Genomic DNA, 12,097 nt, shown 5'->3' on the forward strand with positions numbered 1-12,097 from the left:
TGTTCAGACGACCACTTCACCATGCCAAAACTCCAGGGAAACGTAGACTCTTGGTGAGGTTTTCTTTTTTTTTAATTCATTTTAAAATATTTATGTCCGGGCGCTCGAGGTGACTATCAATTCGTCACGTTAAAAAAGAAAAGAAAAACCGGCATGAGGGAAGTGTTAACCTGACTTTTTCCTTTAAACATTTTTTTTTTAAAGCTTGTAAGGTGTGAGCCAGAAATGGCTGGGCAGTGACCAACCCCCCCCCACTCCCAAAATAAAATAAGAACAGAAATGACACCATATGTATCTTATCACAAGCCACACAAATAACCCAATTTGGAGTGTGTGTGTGTGGGGGGGGGGCATATGTCATTAAACGGTCAATCTTAATTTTTCTTGTGTGTGTTTTAAAATGTCTTTCTAATTTAAGACTCAGAATTGCTCGGCAATCAATATTGACAGTTGTAAAACGAAGGCAGGGAAAACCCTTTTTCTCTGGCTTTTGCCCATAATGCATTTTTTAAATTGCGGGGAGGAGGCGTGAGGGAAAGGGCCCACACTTGTGGGTGGGTGGAAGAGTTAATCGTACGCTAGTGACCGAATAGTTTATTGAAGGGACTTTTCTGCAGGGCAGAGTTTCTCACTGGATACTCACAGAGTATTATCTTGGTATGGCTCTTTGCTCTATATATCTCTCTCTATCTCTATATATCTAATAAGTAACCTTTACAGGGGCAAAAATACTGTACAGCTATTCTCTCTCTCTCTCTCTCTCTCGGACGTTTCCTTATCTTTTTCTTTTTTCCTCCTCCCTAGCCTTAAAAAAAAGAAAGAAAACCTTTTAAAAATGGTTACTGGATCACATTCGCATCCTTGTTTTGAGCTGACAAGTTGCCTGCATGTGAGGTTTTGAGAGGGAATTTTTTAAAAAAACAACAGCCCTAAGATAAAGCTCTCAGCCTTTTTTTTTGCACAAAAAGGGCATCTCCATCAGACACAGGGAGCAGCGTTTTTATTTCATTTTTCCTGTGATTGGTTTCATTCGGTGTTCGCCATTCAAAACGAAAACCAGCGCATGTCGGAAGCAAAAGGAGCCAAACCTGGTACCTGCTTCCTTCTTTGGGGGTTTTATCGTGTCCCTCTTTTTAGGATAGGCCTTAAACCGTGTTTCCGGTGACCGCAGGCAGCGTTTGCTGCGCAACCCTGGCGCGCCGGATTTCTCGGACTTCCCACGAACCGCAAGCTTAGATCACAGGTTCAGGACAGCGCCACACTCCCTGGCCACGATTCTAAGGTAAGAGAGCTCCAGACCTTCAATGGAAGGATCTTAAGCAGGCCTGATTTCTCCTTTCCCCAACCCGCTCCCTCTAAAAGAGCCGTAACTTCACCCTCACCCTGCACGGAATACACTTAGGCGGGGTTCAAAAGTCAAGACCGCAAACGAGGCAGGAGGCTGAGCCCAGGGGGACGCTCTCGCTTCCTTACTGTAACTAAATAAGCCATCGCCAGGGCTGAACTCTCAGTCCTGCTCTGAGGCACCGCCTCCGTTTCGCCTCCCCTTCCGTTAGCAGCCAGGCGGAAGGCGTGCCGAGCTCTTGCGTCCTACGCAGGGCGTAGCTCTGCACCCTGGAAAAAGCAAACCGCCGTGTTTTCCCAAGGCAGCGGCGTTCGGTTTGGGGCTGGTTAAATCCAAGCCTCTTTTTGACAACTTCGGGATATTCTCATTGCCCCCCACGCACCCCTTTTGCCTCCCCGGTCAGAGCCTCGCCAGAAAGGGATTGCTCCGCTCAGGCGGGAGCATCACAATATAAATAAGTTCGTTCTTCCTTAAAAAAAAAAAAAAAAGATTATTATTATTATTATTATTTATTATTATTATTATTATTATTATTATTATTATTTAATAACAAAGAGGACCTGGAAGGTTAGAGAAGTGCCCCCATTCCTAGCCCTGTTTAATTCATTAATGCTTCTCTCTCTCTTTAAAAAAAAAAAAAAAAACCAAAAAGAAAAAAAAAACACCCCAAAAATCTGACAATAAATACCCCTTTCCCAACCATCCCAAGCTGCCTGAGTCCCCTGTTTCTCCCGTTCATTTGACGCCGGAGAAAGGAAAGGAAATAAAATAAAATAAGTACAAGTGGTACTGCCGCCCCATCCGCAGCCCCACCCCACCCCATCGCCCCAGATGGTAAAGGACTTCGTTTGTGGCGTAAAGGACTCAAATCCTTCTTTGCTATATCATCATCGTCACCATCCCTAATATTCACCACGGATGCTAGCTGCCCCTCTCTCCCTGAGAATGGGAGGAGTGTCAAAGGACAAATGAAAACGGGAAAATAAAACAGAAGAAACGACTCCACTTCCTTCCCCCGCCCCACAAGGAGAGGTCTGAGTTGGGGGTGGGGTGGGGCACTGTTGCCCTCGTGGCTAGCACATCTATCCCGGGGACGAAGGGCCGCTTCGCCACGGCCCAACCCTTCTGCGTAATAATAAAACGATTCACCGTCTGCCACCCTGTAAACATGAGCGTCCCAGCAAATGGGTCCCTCCTCACGGCACGAGGCTTCTTCTTTCTTTGCTGTGTGGGGGGTTTTTTGCGCGTGGTCCGAGGATTTGTGGTTTCCTCTTTTATCTTGTGCACTTCCTGGGGTGGAGTTAGGTAGGGGTGTGTGTGTGTGTGTGTGTGTGTGTGTGTTTGCCTCTTGCCGCTCTAGCGTTTGTTCTCGCCTCACCTAGCGGGGTCCTCTCGTTCATTCGGTTCGTTTAAAGATCAACCCCCTGCTGCTCTCTGTATGCTAAGGGGAGGCCTCGGGGACAGGGGTCAGGACTGGCTCGCCGAGCGGCCTGGAAGCATCGCTGTGATCTGCAGAAGGAGAAGCCGCCTCCCCTGCTTCCTGAACGTCTTTAGCAGGCAGGCCCTCTGCGTCGGGAAGCGACTCTTCGGAGTCCGTGTTCAGATCCTCCTCCTCCTCGTCCTCCTCCTCTTCATCATCGTCGTCGTCGTCGTCCTCCTCCTCCTCCTCGTTCATCTCCTCCTCCTCCTCGTCCTCCTCGTGGGAAGAGTCCTCCTCCTCCTCTTCCACGTGCCCACAGCCGGCGAGGAGCCGCTCGCCCTCCGCAGGGGCCGCCCCCTCTCTGATGGGGGAAGGAGCGCCGCCCGCCACCTCCAGCGGCTTCTGGCTGAGGTCCAAGGAGTCGCTGAGCCCCACGCCGGCGGCGTTCTGCAGGAAGAAGAGTGCGCTGTTCGCGTCGGTGCTGAGGTTGAGGGAGCTGTCCAGGTTGACAGAGGCGTCCAGCGCGGGGTGGGGGAGGCCCTCGGGGCCCGGAGAGATGGCCGGCAGCTCGCCGCGCTCCTGCTTCTCATGCTTGCGCTTGTGCGAGTCCATCTGTGACATGCCCACCACCGTGTGCTTGCAGCCCGGGTAGGTGCAGTGGAAGTGGGAGCACTTGAGCTTGTACTTGCACTCGGGCACCGCGCAGTCCACGCTGGAGCTGAACTGGCAGAAGCCGGCGGCGCTGATGACGTCCTGCTTGCCGTGGTGCTTGCGGTGGGCCGTCACCTTGGTGCTGTCGGTGCAGCGGAAGCCGCAGCGGAGGCAGTGGAAGTGCGTGCTGTTCCCCGAGAACTGGCAGCCGGGGAAGTTGCAGCTGAGCGAGGACTTGAAGCGCTTGAAGTCGTCCAGCACCAGGTTGTCCACCCGGTCGTGGTGCTGGGCGTGCTTGTACATGTGGGTGCGGCCGCAGAACTTGTAGCCGCAGTTCTCCCGGGTGCAGTGGTAGTGGGTGACCTTGAGGGAGAACTGGCAGCCGGCGTCCTTGCAGTCCTCGTAGAGGTCGTACCGCCGGAAGCCCTCCAGCATCATCCCTTCGTCCAGCATCTTGCGGGAGGACGCGGTTTTGCGCCGCTTGCCGAAAGGGGACATGTCTTCGATGATCCAGAAGCGCTTCTTCGCCCCGGCGGCGGTCGGCATGGTGATGGTGTTCCCTGGGGACGCAGAAGGAGGGGAGACGGGGTTTAGAACTGGGCTGTACCAAGGCCTGCTTCTCTGTGTTTCTCGTGACCGGATCCACGCCAGCCGTGTTTTCCCCAACGCCTCTGGGCCTTTGGGAACGGGGCTGCTTCAGCCCCGCAGCGCACAGGGCACGCTGCGGGAAAGTGGAAGCGTGGCCCTTGCAAAGTCGAGGCACGCTTTAGGGAGCCGGGGAGGCGTGTCTATCTGAATCCACGCGGCCCGTGCTGCTGAGGAACACGAGACCCTCAGGCACTGACTGGGCTCCGACAGCACTGCTCAGCCGGAGAGCGTTTCTTTGGCCTCATCTATCCTCTGCCTGGCTATGGATTGGCCAGACTTGAATGGAACAGAAATAGCTTTATGCTTCTTTTCACTTGCTCTGTCTTTTACCTTTAAGCTCTTCCATCTACAAAGAGGCCTTTATCGTCTCTCTGTCCATCACACCTAAGTTGTTGTTTTTTAGCCTAGTTCAAAAGTAGCAGCAAACCAGGACATACCTTGTTAACAAGCAGCAAACCCAACCAAACTCCTCCCAAAGATATAAGAGAAGATGTGGCATTTTTGGACTAAATCGAAAGCCAAATCCTTTAGCCATGGCTATTCAGGCAATGGCTAAAGACCTGTTCACTTACTGAACTCTGTTCCAATTGGTATCTGCCACACCCCACCATTACAGGCCTCCATGTGGGCACTAAGGAATCACCTGTTTACCTTGTCCTGTATTCGAGTTCTGTATTCTACTGAGGCCATTGTCTCTATGGTTTTAACTGTTAAACGTTGATTTTATCAATACTGTTGTTATTGATTGTCTTGTCTTGTCTTGTGACCTGCCTTGGGAGGGTTTACTCTGAAAGGTGGCTTATAAATCTTTTAAAGAAACAAACAGAGGCACAAAAGAAGGTCACCTCATCGGTAGGAATAGCCCCATACAGACATTTCTTGGTTCTGCAGGCCCAAGTGGCTACTGCCGTTATTAAATCTATGCAGTGCTTTTGAAAGCTGATAATGATTAATTATTATTTAATGTAATCGGTCACTTTCCTATCTAAGTATCCAAGGTGATGTACTTAAAATAATAATAAATGGGCACAATTGCATTGATAAAACAAACAAATGATGCAAATCTCACGTAGCTTCAGGAGCCCTCCTGGGCCAATGGGTACACATTGCTTTATATAGCACTAATCCCATCCCATCAGATCCATGGTGATGGGAACACAGGCCTGGGCCGTGTATTCTCCTAGACCAGAGTAGCCATTCACAGTTCCCACCTCTTTACAAAGAATTCATAAGAACATCAGAAGCGCCCTGATGCTGGAGCAGACCGAGGGTCCATCTAGTCCAGCACTCTGTTCGCATAGTGGTCAACCAGTCATCGGCCAGGGATGAACACGCCAGAGCAAAAATGGATGGCATTAGGTAAGCTTTCCTTTGGCTCTCAATGGGGATGCATTCGCCTCAATTTTAGGACCCAAAAGGGCTGGGAATACATTTTATATTCCCAGGGGAAAATGTCTTCCACAAGGCTAAAGGAAATCTTTAATTGTCTAGGCTCCATATCAAATTCTAAATTTACCCAGGCTACAGAATGCTTTGGAAGGATGGCAATTTAGGTAATCTGGGGGCAAATAATTAGATTTAATTTCAGAGCTGACTGTGCTATGCTGGGTGTTGACTCTAAGGCGTTCTTGTTTTGAATAATTTCCACTCAGGGAATTAGACCGCCTGCCCAACTTATCTGCTAGCTGTGCCATCTAAAACTATGTTGACCTTCTGTAAATCCATTATTTTTAAGGCACTCTGATAGTCTTAAGAATGGGGGCCTTCGTGCTCCATCACGACTTGAGGACAGAGGGTGTGGGGGTAACTGCGAGGGAACGCGCAGAACGGTTTACCTGCCGCATCCTGAACTAGAGGGACATCGCTTTTGACTGGAGTTGGAGTGGCAATGATGGGTGAGAAACTTGTTGAGCTGGTGGCAGGCAGGACAATGCCCCTGCTGGATCCCAGAGTGGCACTTAGCAGAGAGTATGAGACACAAGATGGAGAGAAGAGATACGGGAGGGAAGGAAGGGGAGACCTGAGCAGGGCTTGTGAGAAAGATGGAGGCAGAGGTGGTGGTTGTGGTGCATTGTGGGTAACGTCATCGCCAGCGGCAGCAGTAGCAGCAGGAGGAGGAGGAGGTGCAGCCAGGCAGCCTGGAGAAATGTGGAAAGAAAAGAAAAAAATAGCAGGAAAACAAAAAAAAAGAAGAAACAAGAACCAAAAGGAAAGGAAAAAAAAAAAAAACAGAACCAAAATGAGAACCCAAGAGTGTAAGCGACACAATGAAAATGGAGAGCGCGTTCACACATACAAGAACGGAGCCGTAACAGAGGAGGGGATGAAGAGTGGGTGATGGAACAGCAGCGCCGGCGGATGGAGGGTTACCAAAGATGACAGGGAAGCCGAAAGGAGGCAGGCGGCCCCCGCGGGGGGGGCGGGGCGGGGGGAGGGACACTTTAAATGGCGGACTGCGGGACTGGCTGCTTCTCTGACCCTACCAGTCGCGAGGCTCTGTGCTGTTTCTCTCGCATGTGCAAGAGGGATTTAGGGGTTTGCTAGGATGTCGACTGAGGCTTGTTTAGCCCTGTTTTTCGACCTGGCGTTTCAGGCTGGCCGTAAGCAACGGCCGCCAACTCCAGTCGGGCTACGGGGAGTTATTACTTAGAAATAAATGACGTCGGGAAGACCCTGAGCCCACATTGCAAGCAAGGGCTGTTCCACGGAATTGTGACGCTGGCCGGCCAACCTCCATGTCCCGCTCTTCCTGATATCGAAAGTCGGCAGTGCAGGAAACCAGGCCTGGGGTCCCAGTCCGGTTGCACCCCTTTCCCTCAATCACTGGCCGCCTTGCAGCTTAAACGTTGAGCCCCCTTTTTTAAAAAAGATTTCAATCAGTCCCCTCCCAAGACCTGCTTTGCCATGTAACCGTCTTCCACAAAGGTGACTTAGAGTAAGCCCCTGTGTAAAAATCAGTCAGTCCGATCGGGCGGGTGGTGTGGTTGTTGGGGAAATTAAGTGTGCAAGTGCCATTACCTTTAGTACCACCCGGTCTATTAGTTTCAGCCAGGGGTGAGAACTGCACGGCCCACTCTGAATCGGGCTGAAGAAATCCTTTCACCCAGAGAGAAAGGAGATTTCAAAGGAATCCCCACAGGCTAAGACAGAGACGGTTCTCTCTGTCCTGATTGTAGAGGAGACCCAGGGTGGCAGGAGAGGGACTGGGTCCAGGCTGTACAAGGAAGCCCCCAAAGGTGTGATGCTGGGCCTCTCGGAAGCAAAGCGTTGCTATGAAACTGCCTCACGGTGCCACTCACCTGCCGAAGTGCTTTCGTTGCCCACGGGCGTGCTGGAGCAGCTGCGGTCCATGTTGGAGGACTCCGAGGAGACCCCGCCAGGGCTGCATCCCGTGTAGTCCATGTACTCGTCCGTCTCGGTATCCATCATACTTTGGGGTCCCTGAAAGGAAACCGGAGTCCCCGACGAGGCTGGGCTGGGCGCCATGCTGCTGACCTGGCCCAGGTTTTCATTCCTAGAAGTGTGTCCCATAACCTGAGGCAAGAAAATTGGTTGGGGGGGGGGTTACTTCTGTACCAAGGCACGGGCCTTGGGGATACAGCTGCCCAACTGTTACCTTGACCTAATGATGCTTTTTAAGGACTGCTGGGGCACAGAGGCTGTGCTCACGCATTCTGCCAGGCTCTGGGCATGACAGGTGTTTATCTTGGCACTGTGTCGGTGCGGATGCTGCTGCCAGAGCCTGGGAGTATTAATCTTGGCATGGCTGAATTTAGCAGCTGGGAGTACTGGGGGCGTGTGGATTGAGACGCATTTGGGAGCAGGGGGACCCTTTCGATTTGGCTGCCCTGCCAGGTGTGCCCTCTTAAGTGCCCCGGTGGCTTGGATTTCCGCCCCGTAACCTCCCAAACCCGGGCGCGTATGTACACATGTGGTGGCGCAGCGGTTCCTGGCACAGCAGGCGTGCTTTCGGAACGGCAGCCACAGCGGAACGCACTGTTGGGATCAACGTGCGAAAGATCTGCGACCGGCAGCAGTCGGGAATGTTAGCCGTCTGCTTGCACATCTTTTTCTGGGAAAGCCTTAAAATTCCGACGTAACGTTTTCCACATGTACAAAGCATGAATGAATGTGGAGGAGGAGACGCCTAGCCCCCCCTTCCCCCCTCCCATAAGTACATGACGCTGTAACATGTGGGTCACCCAATTGCACCGCGTTGGCCAAAACTGGCATTGGGTAGACCTCCCTTTGCTGCTGCTCCCCACTCAAACTGGGGGGCTTGCACAGAAGGCGGACGCAGCGCCTAAGCTCAGTGGCAGGACACGTCCGCGCCAAAGGCCTCAAGTTTGATCCCTGGCATCTCCAGGTAGGGCAAGGGAAAACCTCCTGCCTAAATCCCCGGCGAGTCACGGCCAGTCAGAGTCGCCAAACCCGGGCTAGATCGTTCCAATTCGGTTTAAGGCCGCTCCCGATGGCCCTGGATATTGCGCCCCTTGAAAGGAGCCCTCCGAAGACAAAGCTCTTATCGCCGCCCTCCAGAGGGAAGTCACCTGAGTGGGGACCCGGTCGAAGTTCTTTCCCAGCATCCTCCGCATGTGCTTCCTGGCGTGCGACGTCATCTGGTGCTTCAGCAAGAAGGAGAACTGGCAGCCCTCGCGGATGCAGTGGAAATGGCTGTTGACTTGGTTGTATTTGCAGCCTAGGAGGGGAGAATGCAAAACAGATGCAAACCTCGCGAGGGCTGGAAACAGATGCAGGCCGGGCGCCGGGATTGGCGGCAGAGGCTGCCCCGTTTGGTTTCAGGAAGGGCGCTTCCGCGTCCCTGAAACGTACACGTTCCGTACTTCCTAGCGCGGGAGAACGAGGCGGATGTGTGTGTTTGTGTGTGTCCGATTTTGTTTTAAGAGGTCCGGGTCGGAACCCCCTTTTTAAGCTAAGAGCTTAGCAGTTAAAGATGGAAGCTTTTCCGACACCGGTGAGAAATCGGGGATCGTTCCTTTAGTCCTAACGGAGGGAAGGCAGCTCGCTCTTCTTCCGCTTTCCTGACCCACTCTGGTCACAGCACACGGCAGAAGCTGGGCTGGAGAGGGATCAGGGTGGAGTAGCGTCTGTCAGCCCGAAGGGGTTTTAGAGCCATCGAAGTTGGGCGCGTTTGAATCCTTCCTCCTTTGGCAAAAGGTAGGAAATCGGTCTCAAACCAAGAAAAACAGAGAAGGGCTCTGGGGCTCTAGAGCCAAGGTTGGGGAAAGCACGCAGCTCCCCAGACGTTGTTGGACAACAACTCCCATTAGCCTTGATCAATGACCAGGCTGTCTGGGGCTGATGGGAATTGGAATCCGCTAGAGTGGAGAGGTTCCCCTCCCTCTAAAGGATGCTAATTCAGGCTTAGAAGGGACAGGGGAACCTCTGCCTCCTACAACCTGGAAGGCAAGTGCCATGATAAAACCACGCCACGCCACGCCAGGGACATCGGCAAATGCAGGCGCCTCCGCTGAGATCCCTCAGGTCACCTTTGCAAATGCGGTGCAGGGGCAAGGTGCGTCGTTGGCGCTGAGGTTCCAAGCCACCGTGCCCTCGGGCTTGCCGCTCGCTTTCCTCGGTGGAACCGGAGTCCTAGAGCCCTACCAGCGGGGACGTTGCGAGGCTGACAGAGCTCTCAAAGTGTGAGGAGAGCTTTCCACCCTTCCGGGAGCAACAGACTGCTGCTAGGGTGTGGGCCCCACCGGAGCACTCGGGTTTCTTTTCCGCCTGCCTGCAATAGTTGGGCCCGGCCCTGTCTCGCTCGGTCAGGGGTAAAGCTCTCCCCTGTTCAGTGGCTGTATAGATCCCCAAATGTATCGCATTAGCTGAGGATGCTGGGAAGAAGGCTAGGCAATGGGTGTGCCTCCTATCCTTTCCTTTCCTTAGCTGGAATAGGGTGCTAGTAAGTAAGCAAGAGAACTGTTGACCAGGAATCTCCCTCTGCACTCCGTTCAGATTCCGCCTCTCTAAGTGGGCTTCGACCCTAACCCAGGACTCCCCCAGATGCGTTGGATCATTCTTGCTGGGGATGATGGGAGCTGAAGTCCCATCATCCTGATGGGAGGCACCAGGGAGGGGTAGCCTGGCTTAGACAGGCCATCGGACTCCCTTGCAGCAGCAGGAGAAGGCTTAGTTTGAAAAATTCTAGGAAGTCCTTTTTAGTCTACATTGCTGCGGTTCTTGATAAATCAATCTGGCTAATGAATGAATGTCGAAGCCCTACTTAGTTAATTACGTTTGCACATTTCAGGTGTTCGGACTGAAAAGAAGTGCCCTGATTGACTGGACAGCATATTTTAAAATAATAATACTATTTTTAAATACCACTAGTAATCCAAGCTGCAGCTGGCAAGCCCCATCCATCTTCGGAAGAGGCCTTCTCTGTTTCTCTCCCACACAGGGGGAGGGAATGCCTCCTCTAAGATGGTGTCCTTTATTTCGAAGATTTATTGGTTGCCTTATAGCAAATAGCTTTCAGGGCGCCGTACAATAAAAGCACAAATAAAATCCGAAATCCATACACATTGAACCAGAAGCAGCATAATAAATCAATTAAAAGGAGCAGAGACTAAAACAACGACAGCAGCAGCACCGCTACCACAGGATCTAAAAATATCAGAAATAATAAACTCCTTCAAAAGCAACATGGCTGCAGAACCATACAAAAGCTTAAAAGGGTTGTTTTGCTTCAGAATTATTGATTTATTCACAGGCCAGTTTCTGCAGATTTGATCAATTAACGAACTAGAACTCGCGCAATTAGTTGAGTAAGATTTCTTTAATCTGGCGACAGCACGAAATCTTAGTATAATTTTATATCACGTTTTTATACTTCGAATGGTTTTAATTTTTGTGAACCGCCCAGGGAGCTCCGGCTATTGGGAGGTATTAAAATGCAATAAATAAATGAATGAAAATAAATTATTCCTCTTTTGGATCCCTTTGCGTCGGGGATTTAAAGGATGCCGTGCTCCAGTCTGTTTCTGGTCTTTTTAATGGCGATCTGTTTGCCCAGAAGCCTGCTCTGGAACCTTGTTCAACCCAAACTCTTCCCATTAATTTGTGAATCACGCAGCTTCAACTCGAGGTCTCTATGAAGCAGTAGCAATTGGCGTGACGGCATCTCATGCATGCACGGCACACAGGAGGTCCCAGGTTCAAACCATGGCATCCCCACGTAGGGCTGGAAAAACCTTGCCTGAAACCCTGCAGAGCCATGGCTGCAAGTCACCGAGGGCATTGGAGGCCATGCTTCTGGTCCACATGAACCTTTGGCTGGACTGGAGTCCACCAGGAGAAGAGCCTTGAGTGTGGCAGCCCCCTTTCTCTCTGGAACTCCCTGCCCCTGGAGGTCAGGCAGGCGCCAAACACTAGGCACCTCCTGAAAACAACTCTGTTCCAGGAAGCCTTCCTTGATTGGTCCTTCGTTTTAAATTGAACAATTTTTAATTCGCTGTCTTTAATCTTCTTTCTTCTTACTGTTTTATTCCTAGATCTATTTGAGATCTGGAGTGGTATATAACTATTGTCAAGAAATACGTCAGTGTCAACAACACTGGACTAGATGGACCGAGGGGTGGACTCAGTAGAAGGCAGCTTTCAATACTCCTCTGTACCGGGAAGTGCTTTGCACGTCTGAAGTGCGATGTAAGTGGTTCAGGACCCCCCAAGGCACATTCTGCACACAGATCCACGCCTCTCACAAAGAGGCGTCCCATCCCATTTCTCGAGGGAATTCAAGAAGGACGCAGACAAGCTGGAGCGTGTTCAGAGGAGGGCAACCAGGATGATCAGGGGCCTGGAAATAAAGCCCTATGAGGAGAGACTGAAAGAACTCGGCATGTTTAGCCTGGAGAAAAGAAGATTGAAAGGAGACATGGGAGCCCTCTTCAAGGACTTGAAAGGTTGTCACACAGAGGAGGGCTAGGATCTCTTCTTGATCCTCCCAGAGTGCAGGACACGGAATAACGGGCTCAAGTTACAGGAAGCCAGATTCCGGCTGGACAGCAGGA

The 12,097-nt window shown here is 51.5% G+C and overlaps 1 protein-coding gene across 3 annotated transcripts in view; it reads right to left on the bottom strand.

Annotated features, from left to right (window-relative positions):
• Positions 1 to 2,578: 2,578 nt before the first annotated feature.
• The window catches only part of CASZ1 (castor zinc finger 1), a 116,608-nt gene continuing 107,089 nt past the window's right edge, over positions 2,579 to 12,097 (bottom strand). For all 3 annotated transcript variants that reach the window (XM_063145187.1, XM_063145188.1, XM_063145186.1), the window contains 3 exons: positions 8,615 to 8,763; positions 7,364 to 7,598; positions 2,579 to 3,976 (listed from right to left, as the gene is read on the bottom strand). In XM_063145187.1, the coding sequence (XP_063001257.1) occupies positions 2,787 to 3,976; positions 7,364 to 7,598; positions 8,615 to 8,763 (1,574 nt within the window). In that variant the 3' untranslated portion in view covers positions 2,579 to 2,786. The remainder of the gene's footprint in view (positions 3,977 to 7,363; positions 7,599 to 8,614; positions 8,764 to 12,097) is intronic.

This window comes from Elgaria multicarinata, chromosome 20, assembly GCF_023053635.1.
Source record: "Elgaria multicarinata webbii isolate HBS135686 ecotype San Diego chromosome 20, rElgMul1.1.pri, whole genome shotgun sequence".
Classification (NCBI taxonomy): Eukaryota; Metazoa; Chordata; class Lepidosauria; order Squamata; family Anguidae; genus Elgaria; species Elgaria multicarinata.